A 22,498-nucleotide genomic window follows, 5' to 3' on the forward strand; every position below is an offset into this window, starting at 1 on the left:
TGCTTGCTGATACCTACAGTATGATCCTTTAACTTACAGAAACCATTAAACGACTTCTCTAATTGTCACCGGAACAAGAGGACAACTGCATTGAGAGCTACAACCTAGACATGTTCTCCTGCACAGCAACGTCCCAGCAGGATGAAGGATCCACATACAGTTGGGTGGTACATGAACGGTGCTGCTCAGCAGGATAAAGGATCCACATACAGTTGGGTGGTACATAAACAGTGCTGCCCGGCAGGATGAAATCATATGCTGGTAAAAAAAAAAAATGCTAATTAACTTTGGCCAATCCAATGCGTTCCAGCTCTGGTTACTTTTGGCAGCATGTGAATTCGATACCCTTCCAGGCAGCACTATTCATGTCCTGCTCAACAGTACGAGGCTCTGTAGTTGTGTGCGAGAACATGTCATATGTGACAGCTCTAGCAGCAACCATAACTTAACCCTAACATTGCCACCTGAAAGAACACATTATTCAGCCAATATGGTTCTCTCCAACTTTCCATCTCTTAGCAAATATCTCCCATAAAATCAATCTGCTTTTGGGAACATGACTGAATTGAACTGAATCAGAATTGCAAACCAGCCAATAGGTGACTGTAGCTCGTGTTTTTCCAAATCAGCTTTTTTTATTTTTTGCATACATGTTTCAAATCAGTTTTAAATTAACACTATAGGGTCAGGTATACTAATGTGTATTTGTGACATTATAATGTTAGCACACTTTAGGTTCCCAGTCCCACCCTCTGCCCCCCTTAAACAAGGTTAGAACTTACCTTTTTCCATCGCCATGCAGGTCTTCCACGGCTGGCTCCACCCCTGATCCGCCTTCCTGGCTGAGATCATCAGAATTGATGATCTCAGCCAATCCAATGCTTTCCTGTAAGAAAGCATTGGGAGAATACTGTGCATGCCAATCAGCATCTCCTCATAGAGATTTATGAATCAATGCATCTCCATGGGGAAAGTTCAGCTCCTCCATGCAGCGCCTCCAGCCATCTGAGTGACTGCTACTGGAGGTGTCCCTAGGGAGCAATGTAAAAACTGCATTTCCTCTAAAAAGGTAGACACCAGAACAGTTACATTAACCCCTTAAGGACACATGACATGTCTGACACGTCATGATTCCCTTTTATTCCAGACGTTTGGTCCTTAAGGGGTTAAGCTGTAGTTGTTCTGGTGACTTTAGTGCCTCTTAAAAATTAACTAAAAAGTCGGGTTTTGTGAAGAATAGGAGAAGAAAATTTTAATCTTATCCAAGCCTTGCCAAGCTGGAAAATGAACTAAAAATGAAAAGTGAATTAAATAAAATTGTTAAAGCGTTACGGTCACTGAAATATTTATATTCCTTAAACATAGAATCTTTATGAAATACTCATATTGACTGTGTTGTAATTTCACTGAAATTCCAACCCAGTCAAGAGATATACAGAGACAAAGTATGGACTACTTTGTCTCTGTATATTCCCAACAACTGACACTCCTAGACAATGGGTGGAGCTGCCGCCACCTAGAGGTACGCAACAGTACAGCAGTGATGTCGGCTCCTGGAAATGAACCGCCGGAAGAAAATGCCCACATAGGACAGGTTCAAGTAAGTAGAAATCACCGGACCCACAGCGGCGATGTCACCACCAGGGTTCTTTGCAAATTATGCAAAGTGACGGTACCACTTTAATTGAAATGTTCAATTCCTTCTCACACTTTACAGCTCTGATTGTTTTTTTAAAGCTGGGATGTCAGCCCCTTACTGTTCCTCCAGCTTTGAAGGAATGAGTTTCCTGTTTAGAAGTAAAAAAAAAAAAAAACAAAAAAAAAACACAAAAGTACAAAATCGCCAGCTTAGCTAAAAAACAGCAGAATTTAAAGGATTTGCTGACTTTAACTTTTGACTTCACTTTTACAGTAGACCTGATCATTCACTAAAATGTGAATACTTCTGGGTCAACAGCATAAAAAGATGTATTTTAAAGGTTGAACTCCATTGACTTGAGTTTTAACTCCCCGCAATTTCCTCTTTAACGAATAGCCCTTCCTGTACTGGTTTAGTTATTGAACTCATTGAGAGAGTTTATAAAACTTGCTTATGGTACAAGGAAAGATTTCTGCTCTTTTAAAACTTTTTTAAATAAATTTCTTGATTTCTCATAAATACGCATTCATGATTCTAAAGTGGATAAATGTACAGTAATAAACAGATTGTGACATAATCCAAGTATTTTGAAGTCGAACGCTAACACTAACATTGTAATCCATTCTCGAGCATTTTTCAGAGCAATAGTCTAATTCAATGCTGGATAATTGCGGGTGAAATAATTATCCAGAGAATTTGATTGGTAAAGTACTGATCAGGCACACATAGGCATGGTAGATCCAAGGTAAATAAATTTAACCAGTCCGAAATAAACGAAGTAACATGAGATTGCAAGCTGTTTTAGAAAGCTTCCTAAAAATAAATATATTAATTCATTTAAAAAAATAGAACATTAAAGTAAATTCTAAGTGAAATTGAAAATGAAGGCCTACATTTTTACGTAAATAATTTTTAAGTTCAGCTATTTTGACCTTAAATTTGAGACTCACTTTAGCAAATAACTCTGTGTGCAATATAAATGTCATGTTAAAGGATTGGCCCAATTTGTGGCCATTGAATCGACTCAATTTAGGCACTTTACATGCTTTAAGCGACAGGTATATTTTACAAAATATAAGTCCCCAATAAACTGATTGGCAATATCCGATACAGCCTTATAAACATCAAATGGATTAAACGGTTATTCTTTCTGGCAACAAATCTCTGATAAAGATCACAACTTGGACAATAAGGGAACTGACAAAATAAAATAGGCCTGGAATGTATTTGACCATAGTTTAAGCTGATACAATGCGTAGTGGGAAAGGCATTTTTTGTCCTTACCGACTCTTCAAAAAGCACAATGAACTGGAAACAGAAATAAGCTAAGATTGCCTCGATTTGTAAAATAACAGTTAAATGTACATAAGGTGTCTCTCCAGACTGAAGTTGAGCCAGCCTAGTGCGCTGAGCAATGCCCACTGATAGCGTTCCGCAATGCGTGTATTGTTACGGTGGCTGGCCGGACATCTCCGAAGAGTTATATATTGTAAACACTGTCAGTCTCTTCCTATTGTCTGTGCTGCTTTTGGTGAAGCCCCGAGGTAAACCAGGAATATTTTTGTGATGCTGAGCAGGTGGCTTTCCCGGTAGGTCCATCGGGAAGTTCTGCACAGGACGTTATGGAGTTATAGATACTCAGCAGCACAGCCAGTAAGATCACGCCAGCTGCCACGATGGAGAAGACATTCCAATGGGTCAGTAGTTTGGGATACAGCATATGTAGGTAATCAATACACTCTTCAATTTTACTGCAAGAAATAAAATGCACGTTATGCATCAATCTCCCATGGCAAAGGGCACAATGTTCTAAAGCAATGGAATAGATCTAGTGTATATGTTTAGGATTTGATGGTTCCTTTGAAGACATTGGTCATATCAGAACGTAGACATTTCTTCTCATTATATGGCATTTGGCCCCCATTCTTCAACTTGAGGTGTTTTTTTATATTGAATGTGTGCAGGTTAGGGTGAGGAGTAGAGAATGGAAAATGAGATGGCAGAGCAGCAACCATGGGGCAAATAGCAAGCAAGGGGAAAAGCAGGGGGCAGAGAAGATTGTAAAGTAGCAAGAAGGGAACAGAGAAGCAAACAGAGGCAAAGTAATGGGCAGGGGGCAGAGAATGGTGAAAAGCTTTGAGCAGGGAGCGAAGAAGCAAACGGGTAGAGTAATGTGTAGGGAGCAGAGCACCCAGCAGGGCAGAGAATTGGGGGCAGAGCAGTGAGCAGACAGACGTAGAAAGAGGTGGAAGGAAGAAGAAACAAGGGGATGAATGGCTTAAAGATCTGTCTGTTTGGAGGAGGTTTGGGCTTAGGATGAAGAATAAAGTGGGGGAGAAATGCTGAGGCTTATTCAATAAACATCAAATTGTAATGAACTAAAAATGGAATTACAACATTTAGGATAAAAAAAAAAAAAATCTAACTATGACTGCAGCCGAGATGATGAATTTTTCCAATTTGGCTATTTTTTTAAATTAACTTTCAGAATTCACGCATTATTATGTGAGCCTGAAATGATATAACAACCTGCATAGCCGATGTAGTATAGATAAAGAATACGTAATATGTAGTGTGTATGTATATGTATAGGGCCCTATTTATTTAAATGTACCTGCTTTTCAGCTTGGTTAACTCTTCCTCCTCTTCACCCTCAAACTCTGCCACGCATTCAACTGGTTTCTCCTCATCTTCCTCTTTCAATTCCTGAAGCCCTTGGATCTTTTTTAAGCCTTCTTGATACCTTTGGAAATAAATATATACAATTATTTTGACATGCTACAAAGTATCCATCCATCCATTCAGTTCGACCATCCATCCACCCATCTGTCCATATATCTTATATATAGAACAGGTCCCCCTGTCGTATCTATCTTGTTACTGTTAGTATTATTACAGCCTCTCAGAGCTGTTAAAGATCAGTTCAGAGATTTAGTGTGAAAGAGCCTGATGACGAAGACGCTATTTGAAATTGTATTATTTAATGCTGTTCCATTAGACACCTTATCTCCAGTTAAAAACGTAATAATGGACTTCCAGTTCCACCGTCCTCTTAGCTGGCCGTGTTATATTTCAGGTCCCCAGCACGTAATTCTAATCCACCCACATCTGGCATTAATCTCAACACTAACAAAGTGTAGTTGCCTTATACTACTCCTCCATTGACAGGCCATCGAGCTATATATCTCAGGAGCCCAAAGGTGCTCTTTATCACAGTGAGTGTAACTCACCGGAAGTCGAGGCCTGTGGCGTAGGTTGCAAATTCTAGCAAAGTCTCCACATAAAGCATAAAGGCAGCGAACGCTTATTACAGGGCATAATCCTCTGATTCTTCCAAAGACACTTCACCAAGTACAGCATCACAACTGTGATATCTTGTGGTGCAAACCGCGCCAGGTACCACATCGCGCCGCTATCATCTACCTGATCTATCAGTGGTCCATCTCATAATCCATGTTTTTTTAACATAGAATGTGACGACAGATAAGAACCATTCGGCCCATCTAGTCTGCCCAGTTTTCTAAATACTTTCATTAGTCCCTGGGCTTATCTTATAGTTAGGATAGCCTTATGCCTATCCCACGCATGCTTAAACTCCTTTACTGTATTAACCTCTACCACTTCAGCTGGAAGGCTATTCCATGCATCCACTACCTTCTCAGTAAAGTAATACTTCCTGATATTATTTTTAAACCTTTGTCCCTCTAATTTAAGACTATGTCCTCTTGTTGTGGTAGTTTTTCTTCTTTTAAATAAAACCCATACTCTTACCACCCTAACATTTATTGGAGGTGGAGGATCCCTTTAGAAACCAGGGCTAGACTGGCACATCTTCAATATAAAGCAAATTTCACTGACGTTAACACCAGCTTTATATTCCCAAAAACCATAACCAGGCTTCAGTCAACTTACCTCAATTCTAGTGGTTATTGCTCCTTTTCTCTCATACTTTTCTAACATTTGCAATCCTCCACTGTGAGATCTGTTTTTCCACTACACTCAACCCACTTCAACTTTCACATATTTCAATCACGTGGACTGACACCTCATAGTAGATGCAATACACTTCTTGCCGTCATTAGCACCCACTCTTGTTACCACTCTTTATCCTCCTTCCTCTTCTCCTCTTTTCCCACACTCACTCCACCGCCATGGATAAATTCATAGATAGAACACCTTCCAAGAGATCACAAAGCAAACCACAAAGACCAGCCAAGGAACAACACTTCAAAGAACCAACACCTACTTCTACTCCAGCCATCTCTCCACAGGACTCTGATGCTGATAAACACTCCTCCCAGCCCCTGTCTACTTCCACTCTCATCTGAAAACAAGCCTAACAGACATCCCACAAAGTCAAAGAATCTATGACAGTGCCATTCATTTAATTCAAACTCACTCAAATCAACAGACAGAGCACAACTGAAGACAAATTACACCAACTACAGTCCACAATATGACAGCAACAAAATACCTTAACATCATTACAAGATAAATTGGACGATTTAGAAAACCACAGTAGAGCAAACAATCTAAGATTTGTAGGATTTCCAAAAACCATAAAAGCAAGTGACATCACCTCCACACTTCAATCCTGGTTGTTGGACACACTCCAAATTGCAACTACTTTTTTTTATCTTCCATCACCACCGAAAAGGCACACAGACTTGGCCCGAAAGAACCAGATAAATTCTCTAAGCCACAACCTCATATAGCAAAGTCTCAAAATTTTCACGACACAGTACAAATACTTGCAGCTTGCAAATAGCTCATCCAATTTACCAAGACAACAACATTTTAATCTTCAAAGATTATTCAGCATAGGTTACTCACCTAGCATAGGTTACTCACCACTTACCTAAGGTTCGCCCTTTTAAGACATTTTGAACCTGAAGCCATATTTAAGATTATACCACTCTAAGAACATTAAAGGACCACTATAGGCACCCAGACCACTTCAGCTTAATGAAGTGTTCTGGGTGCCAGGTCCAGCTAGGTTTAACCCTTTTTTCTATAAACATAGCATTAACATGGATATATCTAAAGATAGAGCATAATATTTTCAGTGCAGTGTGATAGGTTTGCAGTGATAAAATAATAAACATAGAAGAGCATTATGGGTTTATTTGTTGATCAGCAGTTAAGGGGTTAAGCATTATACAACATCCATAATTTGGCAAGAATAACATGTTATATGTCAAAACTCTGGAAGTTGAAAGATAACTTACTAACCAATGAATGGTTAGTGTTATTTTGATTCAGTGCCATTCATAGAGATCTATTGAAGCTTTATACGCAAATGAAAATAGCAAGACATCCCACTGCGGGATCCTATATAACGGGTCATGTATATGAGCACACAGAAATGTCAATGAGAAGTGAGATGAATACAATGTACAAAATAGAAACAAACTGAGAACTAAAGATCGTTGATACAAAATGATAGCAGCTGGAACGAAACAAATGTATCAATGTCTAAACAGACTTTAATATTCTTAGAGCTAATGAGATCACAATTAAGAATTCATGCTACGTAGCAGCTATTTAATAAAAATAGGACAGGGCTACACAGACTTTGAAATGCTCATATAGTACAGCTTTTGATATATGAACAGGATAGAACATATATATATGTATTACTATCAACATGCTCACCAAAGTGCCCCATAGGAATTCATCTGACAACAAAGAATTCTGTGGGGAAAAGTATAGCCTGTAACTAAGGCTACTGTGTCCATGGATATCTCCAAACATCAGAGGAGGATCTCTAAGTGTCTAGCTAGGGGCAAGGATAATACTAAATTGCCCATTAGAGAAAAACTAGTAGATCACAGGTGTATCAATATAGTAGACCTTGAGAATATCAGCATTGGCCAGTGACCTACTAGTTCATATGATGAAACCACATAACACGGAAACTTTCCATAACACAGTAGGATGCAAAATCAATTGGTCTAAAACCAATGAACTTCACCTCAGATGGGGGTTCCCTCCGAGATTACCCACAGAACTTCCTTTAAAATGGCAATCTTCCAAATGTGGAAATTTTACATACCCACTTTCCAATCCAAGATTATAACAACCTTGAAGTACATGGTATGGTTTTCGGTGGAGGTGGTAGAAGGTCGTGTTCCTTTATAAAACAACAGCTATCTCATACATACATATTAACACAGTTATGGTAGAAATGAAATGTGCAGGGGACACTCTTTGGTGTTGACAAATTGTTACAGTTTATATATTGTTAGGTTTAGTGCCTACAGACCTTTTTTCATTTAACTGAACATGTTATGGTTAATGGCTTTTTGCCTTAATTCCAAGTAACTGCTCCATGCCTTAAGTCAATCCCTGAAGTCTATTTACAATAGGCAATGAAGGTCTTTATCATTTACATTTTATATAATCTTGTATACCACAACTAGCTAACTTATCCGAATGATTATTATTTATTAAAAATACCAAAAATGATACTGCACTCAAATATAAGAATATAGTGTATATAGTGATAGTGTATTTTATAAATATTAGCACATTAGGCACAATTATGCACTTGGTATTTTGTCACTTGTCACTTTATGATGTGTTATATATCTTCACTCTTAAGATATTTGGTAATTATTGCTGTGTTTAGATATATGGCAATGGTATGCTAATAAATCTTTATATTTTCTTTATATTGAGTGCGGTATCATTTTTGGTATTTGATAATATTTTGGTCTGTGGGGGTGACCAAGATAACTGCACCTAAAATTTGATTGAGTGCTAGCAAACTTTGTATTTTTTGTGTATTAGATTATTCGTTATTGTTGGCCATCAGTGTATTTGCGAATATCTGTCATTCCCAAAAAGAACAACACAAAAACATAAAAGAGGTCTGGTCACTAGAATTTTTACCCAATTTATGAGAAAGAAATAACAAAACATTATTAATTCAGTAAAATAGTATTTTAATACCCCCAGGCTAGTTCTAGATTAGTCTGAGCCCAGGTTCTGTTCTCTACACTCCTAAGAACCCCCAAAAATATATTTCTAGGTCCTAATAATACCCCACGGAGCATGCGCCAGTGCTAGGTATCAATCTCTTCAGTGCTACAAGGAAGACGGATAAGCACAGCTCTCAAATAGACACATCAAAATACTAAAAAATAATTCATAATGGTGTAGGGATCTCTTGGACCACCGTATCAGATCCAGACAACAATAAATACAAAATCCTCTGATCCTACATTGCCAACGGCGTCATTAAATCTATATTGCCAAAGGAACCTAAATGCCTACGCAACGAAATGTACACCGAAATGTAAAACTAACCCTCTCTGTTTTCTTTAACTAGGCCCTTTATTAAAATAAACATATATTTTCAACTGAGCAAAGGCAAAGACATAATGGGACATTGTGGCTCAGCTGCCCTTATTGAAGATACTAAGATAAAGTAGTTATTTTATCTTACCCCTTATTATAAGCCTCTTCTTCAATCTTAGCTTTTATCTCGGGACTAATCTCCTCCGGAACGTTGTTGATCATCGAGGAACTCAGGATATCACAATCAGCATCGCCATTTGGTTTCACACTGTTAGAATTTAAAACACAACAATCAGGTTATGTATTAAAAGTCTTGAGATTTTGCACGTAAATCAGGATCAATAGAACACCTGACAAAAAATCATAGGGGAAAAAAAGCATGTTTATATATCCCACTTAAAGTAACACTATAGGGCCAGGAACACAAACATGTATTCCTGACCCTATAGTGCTAAACCCACCATTTAGGTGGCTTGCCTCCCCTTAGCCCACTTATAAAAGTTTAAGAATCACCTTATTTCGAGAGCAGCGTGGGTCCGCCGGTTCTGGCTCCGCCTTCTTTTTGACTTCATCAAAATTACCTATTTGTTGCCAATCCAATGTTTTTTCAAAGGGAAAGCATTGGATTGGCTAAAATTGGCAAGGGGGCGGGGCCAAACACAGTTTTGGCCAATCAGCACCTCATCATAGAGATGCATTGAAATTCAGCGTCCCCATGCAGAGCGTGAAGACGCTGAATGGCACTGCTGCCTACTGTGCAGCACTGAGCCAGGAAGCACCTCCAGTGGTGATCTGAGGAGTGATCTCTTGGAGGTGTCCCTGGGGGCAATGTAAATACTGCCTTTTCTCTGAAAAGGCAGTGTTTGCATGAAAATGCCTCAAGGCAATGATTATACTCACCAGAACAACTACATTAAGCTGTAGTTGTTCTGGTGGCTATAGTGTCCCTTTAATGAGTGGCTAAATGTTATGACACATGATTTTGGAAAAAAACAATTTTAACTTTCCTAGCAGTGAATCTAAAAATCTAGAAAAATAGTCTGGCCCACAGAGCTTACAGTCAATTATTCACATTGTATCCTTTAGACTAGAGTGTAAGCTCATTGGAACTTAAAATAATTCAGTGGGATGTGAAAGATAAAGTATAGAAATTCTTTATTAACAGTTGCTTATAATTAAAGAATACATTCATTTGAAACATATAGTTGGTTTTCTGCATTATAACAGTATTAGTATTCTCAGTTTTTGGATCAAAGTTCTTTATGGGCTAACTGAACATTTTGTACACTGTGACCAGAGTTTACTTTCATTTATCGATACGACTCCTTTTAACGTCACTGCGCCCAGCAGACGCATCCAAGTATGCCGTCAGAAAACCAATGATTGCAATAAGTGGCAACTCATTTTTGGAGAACCTGGAATCTGCCAAGGCCATCTTTACCAGATTCACAGAATACTGTGCTGACATGGCAATCATTGTATTCTTCAGAGCAGCCACTGCAGCTTAGAAAGTTTTGTATATAATATAAAGCATAGCCGTTCATAAAATGATCCTAGATTTCACCAGATGTGCTACACCCGTGGTTGGAAATGTAAAGTCCACATGGGTTTAGCACCCGCCATCTTCCTACATGGAAAAGACTGGTGAAGCTGCCATCATGATCTGTGGGGTGTTGGCTGTTTGGCGTGGTGGCCTATTATTCAATGATTCACAGGTTCAGTGTCCACATAACACAGGGTGCGGACTACAACCCAGGCTATTAATTCTCACTTTAAGGGCATGTTTATCTCTGGCACCAGACAGGCTGAAAACAAGGACAAGGTGTGGTCAAACTCCTCTTCCTCCTACAAAAATAATAATTAATTAATTAGGACTGGCATGATGGGCCACTACACCTCTATTACTACTGCATTCTTATATCCCTGTATCCTCCATCAGCATGTCCTGCGCAGAATGACATTCATAGAGATGTCTGCGTGACTAAAGGGATGCAGACTCAGTTTCCTGCGATTCCATTGCTGCCAATGTTTCATCTTATTCTGCAGCCACCAACAAACACTTTCACATTATATCAGCTTATCATAGCCTGGCCGCCATGTACAATCTTATCTGCTGCCTGATTCCTGTATTACTGCGCCAACAGACATCCCATCATACCTCCTGTGCTTTATGGTGTAAGGCCACGACACGTAACTCCTGAATGCTAGTGTAGTAGGGGCCCCCTTTGGCCTTTCCCCTTTCTATCCCACCCCCCGATTACCAGCAGTTTATGAAATCATCTCCTCTGCAGTTTTTATCTTAAGATTCCTATGACCATTACGATAATTACTGGTCTTTACAACTAAAAAATTCACAGTCACAAATATTTTATCACGCCGTGGCAACTGTACACATTTTTTTTGCCACAGATTTTAGTCAAACCACGTGCCACGAAATAAATGCATTACTCATACTGATTTTTATCTGTAGGAAACACATTCATTAATAGATTCTAGAAAAACTAGTGAATTAAACGCTGCTCCCCGCCTTGCCTTTGCATCACAAATGCTATTTCTCGAAGATTTACAATACGTCTCTGGCTTATCGCAACTCTCTGTATGTTCCATTCGTTTTGTTTTGTCAGCAAGTCCATTTCTTTAAAATAAGACCAACTTCCTGGGGAGATAATTGCTTCGGGAGCTTGTTTATGTCAGACTTGGGAGGTTCCCATGTATTTCCAGAGCCAAATGCATCCTGTGACCAGAATGGAATCCATACATCACAGCCTGTTCCGGCACACTGGGTGTATCCTCTGGTTCACACCAAAAAATAACCTTCTTATCTCTGCTGTGCTAAGCAAATCTTTCAAATTGCTAGATTTACCCTTAAATTCAGTACCACAGGTAAAGAAAAGCCTGTTTTCAGAGTTTCCCAGTCATGTAAATATAGCTACACATTGGGCGGCCATTTTGTTAATATATACACATCCAATTTATTCTTAGATATTGTTTATTTCTTGCAAGCAAAAGCTGTCAACGTAGTGGCAAAACGGCAACAAATATTAGAGGAGGTTTTCACACCTCTTTATCTACCCATTAAGATATTTTTTTATACTGCATACACTTTATAACAGCTTACTTTTCTACAAGTGGAGATAATCCGGGTGAATTTGGCAAACTGCCCTTCCCACTCGGTGATTCTGTCTAAAAAGAACAAAAAAAAACAGGTTTACAATGCTTTAAAGAGGATTACAAGGAAAATAAATGGTTTAATGACATTTAGTGCACAATCGTATCAGTGTTAAGATAGGCTGTTACATAGAATGTAAAGGCTTTATACAGAGATGAGGATAAAGAAGACAATATCCCAGAGTTACTTACTAAGGAGGGCAGCGCCTGGATGGGCGAGGAGTTTGGGGATTGTCCAGGGATGTTCAATAAATTAAATTTTGGGACTACTGCAACGCTGACTCTCCGACGCGGCATGTTCTGTCAAGAAACAAAAATAGTTTTTTCTTGATTGGCTGTCTAAAAAAAAAACCAAACTAAGGCAAATCAGATTAATTTAATCTTGAATCTTTAATTTATTTTATATATAATGTGCATACTGTATATTTTTCAAATCACTACAGTTCAGTATCTAGTATATTAACTTTTCAGTTATTGTGTGGTAATTCAATAAATAGGAAATTGACAGAATTTGTCCAGTGATTGGGGAATTTTTCCAGTTTGACTAATCTGGGATACAATTTACAAAAGTGAGCTATTTTGTCCTACAATTTAAACAAGCTAATTAACGCCCATAATTCCAGGTTTAGCGGTAAACCAGTTGTAGTGCTACAATTGCATCTGGTGACATGATGATAGTTTTCAGAATAAAATAGCAAAGTTTCAGACATATTCCATCTAATTTTTTTATTTGGACTAACGGCCCTTCCTTTTGTCTGACTCTTGATCACTGGAGTGCATCCCTCGTCATCTCTGAAAACTATTGAATAAATTTAGTTCAGCATCTCGCAGGTCATTGTCCTAGAAGTAGATGCACTCTTCTGTTAACCCAATAATGAGGTTACATGAATGACAAATGCCTTATGGATAGACTCACGGCAATCATGCATAAATCTGTATCATTTTTTGATATGCTACGCTTGGTTACTTCTACGTACAGCATTGCTCATTGATGCTGGATTTCTAACATATTAAATATCTTTTTCTTGTACCTGTGTTTTTCCTATGGGTATTTTCAAATGTTATAATGTGGGTGCTGTAATGTACGTTTCCTATTTATTCTGTACATCACACTTTAATTTAAATAAAGAACTAAAAAAATAAAAATAAATATATGTCAAAGCTTGAACAGTCCTCCAGTTCAGCTATATGAATTGTTAAAAAAAAAAAAAAGTACACTTTTACAGTACGAACTGTAACTCGCAATGGGCAGCCAGTGACAGGCTGAGAGAGTCACTAATTGCTGTGATATCATTTGTACCTTGCCAATGGTAAGAGACATTGAACGCGATGAACGAGGTACCCCATCATCTGCAGGGAAAAATAAAATGGCAAAAAAGAACAATGAATAAAAATAAAATAATTAAAATAATAATAAAATAAATAATACAATTTAAAAAAAAATATTAAGAAAACACATTTTACTGAAATATATTTAAACATTTGCCCGATTATTGATAGTTAGTGGGATCAGCTTAAGGCAAGAATGAAATTGTAAAACAGATCCAATCAATCAAAAAAGTCAAAGAAATCATGATCTTGCCCGATCTTATTTTTGCTTTTGTTTATAATATTCTGGATTGATGTCCTGGTTCTGGCCATCACACTAAGCATACCAGTGTGGGGAGTGCCATGTCTTGGTATTTTTTTTATTTTTTTCATATCTTAGAGTTTACCAGTCCATGGCAAGGTATGGCGTACCATGGCAGTACATGGTGGTGTTTGGCAAAGTATGAAAGATGCCAAACACAGTTCTGTTAATAACATATTTTCAGCAGTTAGAGATATTGCCTTTAAAGTGACAAAATTCAATAAATATATTCTATACCCACAGCTGTCAATGTTTCTGTAGAACTAAGATTGCATCGATATGTTTAATTAATATAACTGTCAGGGTTTCTTTGCTGTTTTAAACAGCAACCCTTTCTGTTTCAGTGATTGAGTTTTCAGCTGCAATTACTATGAGCTGCTTCTGCTTGTTGCCACGGTTACTCACCTGTGAGTAGTAATCAACCCTGCTGCTAATCAGTTCTGCCTATTTAAGCAGCTAAGCCCAGAACCTCCTTGCCCTTGCGTGGTTTCCTGTTTCCCAGAAGTCTCCTTGTTCCTGTGTTTCCTGTTTGCTCCTGGTTCCTGACTCCGGCCTTGTTCCTGACTCCGCTGCTCTCCGTGCTCCTGATCCTGGCTTGTCTGACTACCCGCTCTGGTGACTGATCCCTGCTTGATTTCTGGACTTTGCTTTTGTTATTTATTTGTTATTTATTAATAAAGGTGTGTTTGCATCTACTTCTGTCTCTGTCTGGTTCCTGGTCCCTGACAATAACATACAATATTACTACACATCACGTATCATTCGTTTTAACTGTGATAATTTACCTGATCCGTTGTAAGTTCTGCTCGAGTTCTGATTGGCCAGTTTCTTGTATTCCATCAACTCAGCGTGGTCCTTCTCGTACGTCCTTTTTAGGTTTTCCACATACTGCATCATGACTTCCGTGGCCCGAGACATGCGTTTCTCCTGATATGACAAGTGCACAGAATTATTTAATAGGTAGAAATCTTTTCTGGTCAATATTTATATGTGCAGGTGTATTTTTAAGCTGTTACCTGCCGTACAGCTCCCACCATTTCTGCTCGGCTTGAGAGCCTGGTGGTTAATCGATGGAGGACGGAGATATCCTCCAACAGCTTCTGATAAGCCTCCCTGTGATCACTCGTCTGCCATATTGAGGCGGAAGACTGCATGACAAATATATATCAAATACAAAATTCACAATGAGCAAATTCTGATCACATCATTGTATTTTTTATTAAAAACTCTTTGTTTTATTTAAAATGTATTTTCTATTCACATCCAAGGTTTTTAAATAGGATTTGTGACCAAAATTCTATTTATGAGATTTTATAGAAATAAAACGATGATTAAATACTCAAATTGACTTTCTTGGAATTTCCTTGAAACCCTAACAGATTCAAAAAATATCAACATTTCAAATAATTGATTTAAACATCACAAACAAAAGCAGTCATCCATAATCCTTTGCCGCACAAAGCCATTCACCAATGATGCCACTAGATACCGGAGCACTATAGTGAAAATTAAAACCAGTAAACTAAAGGTATTTGAATCATCATCATATTGAAAATTGATTTTTTTTCATAAATATTTTTAATTTTTTTTTTACTGAGAAGTGGAAAATACACAACCCGTCCACCTCCCTCCTCAAATAAACTCCCTACAGTCTCACCATTATGGCAGCTTTAAAAACCTCTAGTTCCTTCTCATTATTGTCCTCAGTAAGATTCCTCTCTCTCTCAGCCTGGTTTAGTCGCGAGTCCAGGGTATAGCTGTCGTTCCTAAAAGCCAGTGCTAGCTGGACAAACACGTTCTGTAAAAGAGACAGTGTTGAAGATATTATTGCATTAGGTCAGGTGTGCCCAAGAGGTAGATCCCCAGATCTTTTAAAACTACAGCTTCCATGATGCTTTGTCATTCTAAAGACATGCAAAGTTCTACAACATCTGGGGATCTACCTCCTAGGCACCCTGTCTCCTGCATTAGGCGATGTCAATGCCCCTTGGTATCTAGCTCTCTGCCAGCTTGGTATCTACCTCTATGTCAGCTTGGTATCTACCTCTATGCCAGCTCGGACCTTACCGTCATTACTTTTTATCTCAACCCTACAGATATCCCACCCAAAGAGATCCCTAGGTAGTCTCAAGGAAGTAGAGGTTCCAAGAATGGGTTCCCCCAAAAGACACAAATGTTATAGAGGGTCAGTATATCCGGGCTCTATAACCTACGCGTTTTACTATCAATACACTGTTTAGGGACTTTCTTTCTTTACATATATATATCCTCAAAGTTTGAACCTAACTGCGAATTTGAACTATATTCGGGACTATTACTAAAAAATAAAATGATATTCACTCTCTATTCCCAAACTTTGGTAAATAACCTTAATTATTCCCACATTTTCTTGTGAAATAATGAACTATTGTGTTACATTCAATGCATGGTTATGTTATGCTAATTTGGGGCAGCACTGGTATTTAATTAGAGTAATTAGAAGCAAGCTATTAATGAGCCCGTATAATACTCACCTCCACCTCTTTCTCGGTTAGCGGCGGGGCGCTAAAATAAAAAGATGGCGTCAGTGGTATTAAAATGGATCCGTGTTGTACACAAATAGAACTAGCTATTCATAAACAGTTGATTTACTACAGGGATGACTCGAACATCACACAGACCCAGTTCAGTTATCCCATTCTTTCTTCTGTATAAAACCATATTGGACAATAAATTCATCCATAAATTAATAACTAGAAATAACTATGATGAAAAGGATCAGGTTTATAGAAGCAGGAAAGTTTTGCTGTTAGATGTTACTTTTGTTTTGTGGCCTGTGAGGGCGCCCTATTTTTCAGGTGTGCTTCCTTATATTTATCTCTGTAAGGTCTAGTATATTAGCGCCGACCCTTTGTACATTATTTTTTCTCTGTGACAATGCACACTAAGGGGCATTTAACTATACTTTCTCTGTAATAATGCACACTAAAGGGCGTTTATTAATTCTCTGTAACAATACCCACTAAAGGATGTTTAACTATTCTTTCTCTGCAAGAATGCCCACTAAGGGGCATTTAAGTATTCATTCTCTGTGACAATGCCCACTAAGGGGCATTTAACTATTCATTCTCTGTGACAATGCCCACTAAGGGGCATTTAAGTATTCATCCTCTGTGACAATGCCCACTAAGGGGCATTTAAGTATTCATCCTCTGTGACAATGCCCATTAAGGGGCATTTAACTATTCATCCTCTGTGACAATGCCCACTAAGGGGCATTTAACTATTCATTCTCTGTGACAATGCCCACTAAGGGGCATTTAACTATTCATTCTCTGTGACAATGCCCACTAAGGGGCATTTAACTATTCATTCTCTGTGACAATGCCCACTAAGGGGCATTTAAGTATTCATCCTCTGTGACAATGCCCATTAAGGGGCATTTAACTATTCATCCTCTGTGACAATGCCCACTAAGGGGCATTTAACTATTCATTCTCTGTGACAATGCCCACTAAGGGGCATTTAACTATTCAGTCTCTGTGACAATGCCCACTAAGGAGCATTTAACTAGCCATCCCCTGTGACAATGCATTTAACTATTAATTCTCTGTGACAATGCCCACTAAGGGGCATTTAAGTATTCATTCTCTTTGACAATGCCCACTAAGGGGCATTTAACTATTCATTATCTGTGACAATGCCCACTAAGGGGCATTTAACTATTCATTCTCTGTGGCAATGCCTACTAAGGGGCATTTAACTATTCATTATCTGTGGCAATGCCTACTAAGGGTTATTTAACTAATCATTTTCTTTGACAATGCCCAATAAGGGGCAATTATTTATTCATTATCTGTGACAATGCCCACTAAGGGTCATTTAACTATTCATTCTCTGTGGCAATGCCTACTAAGGGGCATTTAACTATTCATTATCTGTGGCAATGCCACTAAGGGGCATTTAACTATTCTTTCTCTGTGACAATGCCCACTAAGGGGCATTTAACTATTCATTATCTGTGACAATGCCCACTAGGGGGCATTTAAGTATTCATTCTCTTTGACAATACCCACTAAGGGGCATTTAACTATTCATTATCTGTGGCAATGCCCACTAAGGGGCATTTAACTATTCATCCTCTGTGACAATGCCCACTAAGGGGCATTTAACTATTCATTCTCTGTGACAATGCCCACTAAGGGGCATTTAACTATTCATTCTCTGTGACAATGCCCACTAAGGGGCATTTAATTATTCATTATCTGTGACAATGCCCACTAAGGGGCATTTAATTATTCATTATCTGTGACAATGCCCACTAAGGGGCATTTAACTATTCATTCTCTGTGGCAATGCCTACTAAGGGGCATTTAACTATTCATTATCTGTGGCAATGCCCACTAAGGGGCATTTAACTATTCTTTCTCTGTGACAATGCCCACTAAGGGGCATTTAAGTATTCATCCTCTGTGACAATGCCCATTAAGGGGCATTAAACTATTCATTATCTGTGGCAATGCCCACTAAGGGGCATTTAACTATTCATTATCTGTGGCAATGCCCACAAAGGGGCATTTAACTATTCTTTCTCTGTGACAATGCCCACTAAGGGGCATTTAACTATTCTTTCTCTGTGACAATGCCCACTAAGGGGCATTTAAGTATTCATCCTCTGTGACAATGCCCATTAAGGGGCATTTAACTATTCATCCTCTGTGACAATGCCCACTAAGGGGCATTTAACTATTCATTCTCTGTGACAATGCCCACTAAGGAGCATTTAACTAGTCATCCCCTGTGACAATGCATTTAACTATTAATTCTCTGTGACAATGCCCACTAAGGGGCATTTAAGTATTCATTCTCTTTGACAATGCCCACTAAGGGGCATTTAACTATTCATTATCTGTGACAATGCCCACTAAGGGGCATTTAACTATTCATTATCTGTGGCAATGCCTACTAAGGGGCATTTAACTATTCATTATCTGTGGCAATGCCTACTAAGGGTTATTTAACTATTCATTTTCTTTGACAATGCCCACTAAGGGGCATTTAATTATTCATTATCTGTGACAATGCCCACTAAGGGGCATTTAACTATTCATTATCTGTGGCAATGCCCACTAAGGGGCATTTAACTATTCTTTCTCTGTGACAATGCCCACTAAGGGGCATTTAAGTATTCATCCTCTGTGACAATGCCCATTAAGGGGCATTTAACTATTCATCCTCTGTGACAATGCCCACTAAGGGGCATTTAACTATTCATTCTCTGTGACAATGCCCACTAAGGGGCATTTAACTATTCAGTCTCTGTGACAATGCCCACTAAGGAGCATTTAACTAGTCATCCCCTGTGACAATGCATTTAACTATTAATTCTCTGTGACAATGCCCACTAAGGGGCATTTAAGTATTCATTCTCTTTGACAATGCCCACTAAGGGGCATTTAACTATTCATTATCTGTGACAATGCCCACTAAGGGGCATTTAACTATTCATTATCTGTGGCAATGCCTACTAAGGGGCATTTAACTATTCATTATCTGTGGCAATGCCTACTAAGGGTTATTTAACTATTCATTTTCTTTGACAATGCCCACTAAGGGGCATTTAATTATTCATTATCTGTGACAATGCCCACTAAGGGGCATTTAACTATTCATTCTCTGTGGCAATGCCTACTAAGGGGCATTTAACTATTCATTATCTGTGGCAATGCCCACTAAGGGGCATTTAACTATTCTTTCTCTGTGACAATGCCCACTAAGGGGCATTTAAGTATTCATCCTCTGTGACAATGCCCATTAAGGGGCATTAAACTATTCATTATCTGTGGCAATGCCCACTAAGGGGCATTTAACTATTCATTATCTGTGGCAATGCCCACAAAGGGGCATTTAACTATTCTTTCTCTGTGACAATGCCCACTAAGGGGCATTTAACTATTCATTATCTGTGGCAATGCCACTAAGGGGCATTTAACTATTCTTTCTCTGTGACAATGCCCACTAAGGGGCATTTAACTATTCATTCTCTGTGGCAATGCCACTAAGGGGCATTTAACTATTCATTATCTGTGACAATGCCCACTAGGGGGCATTTAAGTATTCATTCTCTTTGACAATACCCACTAAGGGGCATTTAACTATTCATTATCTGTGGCAATGCCCACTAAGGGGCATTTAACTATTCATTATCTGTGGCAATGCCCACTAAGGGGCATTTAACTATTCATTCTTTGCGATAATACCCACCAACGGCTTTTTAACTATTCTTTCCTCTCACATGCACCATTTAAGAGGTTTTCACACTGGTCCTTGCTCTAAACACGAATATAACAGCTGGTCTGGTATAAACCACCCATAGAAGCAGGGCAATATGTCCCTGAGAAGGGTTTCCTATATAATAGCAGAGGTAGGCAAGATTTTCCAGAGTGTACGAGAGCCTCTGATATATGTGCCTGTGTTTACTATTAAGGGAGATTATTCTTCCTACAACTATATGATTGATTTGTTCACAGATCTACATCCACCGAGACAGACTTACAGTGTTATTTACTAACTTGCAAACTCTCTAGAATTAAAAGTACATTTCTATGTTTTGGCCACTGTCTGAAATGGAATAATTTCCATTTTGTTTTGGCCTAAAATTTGAAATTCACTTTGAATCCCAGAACTTTCACACATTAGCAAATAACCGTGCGAAGGCTTTAACACTGCTCAAATATTCTGGAAATATCACACTACCTGTTTGGGAGACACTTGTGAACTCGCAGCTTGCGCAGTAAAATGTCTGGAATATTAGGCATTACATCCGATTCTCCTTTACCATCTTCTTCATCAGCAGACTGCGGGGGAGAAGCACCTGTAGCAAACATTACAAGAAGAAGAACATATTACAAAACTATCCCAATGTTTGAGGCAGTTCTCCCATGTATGTCAGAATCATATTATATGTACATTTTTTTGTCTCACTGGGGATCAAATACAGTGTCCATCCAACTGTTCTTTGGAGCAAATGAAATATATCTACTACACAGTGATTTTAATTTGTGGTTGTTTTGTATTTGGGCAGTGGAGTGTCCCTTTTAAGATATGAAGAACCACTCCACTTCTTAAAGCGGCACTATAGCATCAGGAAGACAATACATGTGTCCTGATACTATAGTTCTAAAACCACAATTTTAGTCAGCCCCCTTGCTTGTGGTTAGAAAGGTGATTAACTCAACTTTTTTCAGCACTGTGTGGAGCTCCTTGCGTTTGGCCCCGGCCCCGATCCGTCTCCTTGGCTGACATCAGAATTGATAATATCAGCCAATCACAATGCTTTTTTCTCATAGAGAAGCATTGGATTGGCTGAGATGGTCAATTCTGATGATCTCAGCCAGAGAGGTGAGGCGGGGGCAGAGCCAAATGCTGACTTGGCCAATCAGCATCTCCTCATAGAGATGCATTGAATCAATGTGCAGCACTGACCCAGGAGTCATCTCTAGTGGCCGTCTGAAGAGTGGCCACTAGAGGTGTACATAGACTGTGATGTAATCAACGCCCTTTTTCTGAAAAAACTGTGTTTCCAGCAAAAAGCCAGCAGGGATTGACTATAGAGACCAGAACAACTACATTGAGCTGTAGTTGTTCTGGTGACTATAGTGTCCTTTTAACATTTACAACTATTGAGGGACAGATATTTGGACTTTGTGAAATTATGAAATTTGATCAAAAACATACATAACAAGCAATAAAGAACTTCTTCTATATAAACGTTAAAAATGAATTGATTCATCTCTTGAAAAGATAAACTTATGCAATCAGCCCTTAAACAAATATACAAACTGATAATGGAAATATTTATGTCACACGCCAAATTGCACTATTTCTCCAGCTACACACAAGCTATGAAAAATGACTCAATGAACAGCAAAGATTTCAAAAAGACTGCAAGGATTATAAAATAACTCAATTTAGGTTTTCATTAGTAGCAAGCAGTTTGACTCCCATGCAGTTTATTTATTGCAATAAATAAGGTTCCACTGACGGAAACATACAGCTATTCACACAACATTATCATTGCAGTGAGCACCAGTTCACTCCTTACATAGTAAATAACATTGAATGAAGATGTTGCATGGTTTCCTTTTATTTTGTGCATAACAGAAAATAACCTGTTTGCAAATGTTTCTCTCATCAAAACAAACTCACATGCCATCACCTACTCCGTCCTAACACACTAACATACAAAACAGTACCAAGTGTTTTGATAATACAAAAAGCACATTAAATTGATGGTTTCCTAAAAAGTCGCCCTTTAAAAATTCTGTTTTGTCTTTTTTGGACCATCTTGAAACCATCGTGTAAAGCAATATTAAGAGCCCAAACTGAACCTTTTCCTTCCATCGATCTCCTGACCGATCCACCTCGTCTGGAAGCATAAGACAGCTGCTGAAATGCCCTGTCTTTGGTGATAAATTAAAGCCAAACCACAGCAGGACATGAATAAGCAATTTCAATTTGTAGTGTTTTCCTATGTGCAATATAAAACCAACTGTGATCATTATATATATATATATATATATATATATATATATATATATATATATATATATATATATATATAGAGAGAGAGAGATAGATAGATAGATATATGTGTAACACATACTGGTTTACACTTTCCAAGTGAATGGCGGGCATTCATTGTTTTACTTCTAGAGCAACCAACTTCTAGACATCCAACACCCAGTCTCTAGACATCCAAACATCCAGCACCGAGCCTC

General features: G+C 38.5%; 1 protein-coding gene across 1 annotated transcript in view; it reads right to left on the bottom strand.

The window, feature by feature from the left end:
• Positions 1 to 2,659: 2,659 nt before the first annotated feature.
• The window catches only part of IRAG1 (inositol 1,4,5-triphosphate receptor associated 1), a 95,980-nt gene continuing 76,141 nt past the window's right edge, over positions 2,660 to 22,498 (bottom strand). Inside the window, exons 10-20 of the mRNA XM_063438463.1 lie at positions 20,475 to 20,592; positions 16,253 to 16,283; positions 15,397 to 15,537; positions 14,756 to 14,887; positions 14,525 to 14,666; positions 13,410 to 13,459; positions 12,302 to 12,409; positions 12,060 to 12,124; positions 9,090 to 9,209; positions 4,254 to 4,382; positions 2,660 to 3,390 (exon numbers count right to left, since the gene is read on the bottom strand). Of these exons, the coding sequence (XP_063294533.1) occupies positions 3,150 to 3,390; positions 4,254 to 4,382; positions 9,090 to 9,209; positions 12,060 to 12,124; positions 12,302 to 12,409; positions 13,410 to 13,459; positions 14,525 to 14,666; positions 14,756 to 14,887; positions 15,397 to 15,537; positions 16,253 to 16,283; positions 20,475 to 20,592 (1,277 nt within the window). The 3' untranslated portion in view covers positions 2,660 to 3,149. The remainder of the gene's footprint in view (positions 3,391 to 4,253; positions 4,383 to 9,089; positions 9,210 to 12,059; positions 12,125 to 12,301; positions 12,410 to 13,409; positions 13,460 to 14,524; positions 14,667 to 14,755; positions 14,888 to 15,396; positions 15,538 to 16,252; positions 16,284 to 20,474; positions 20,593 to 22,498) is intronic.

This window comes from Pelobates fuscus, chromosome 12, assembly GCF_036172605.1.
Source record: "Pelobates fuscus isolate aPelFus1 chromosome 12, aPelFus1.pri, whole genome shotgun sequence".
In the NCBI taxonomy this organism is placed as follows: domain Eukaryota; kingdom Metazoa; phylum Chordata; class Amphibia; order Anura; family Pelobatidae; genus Pelobates; species Pelobates fuscus.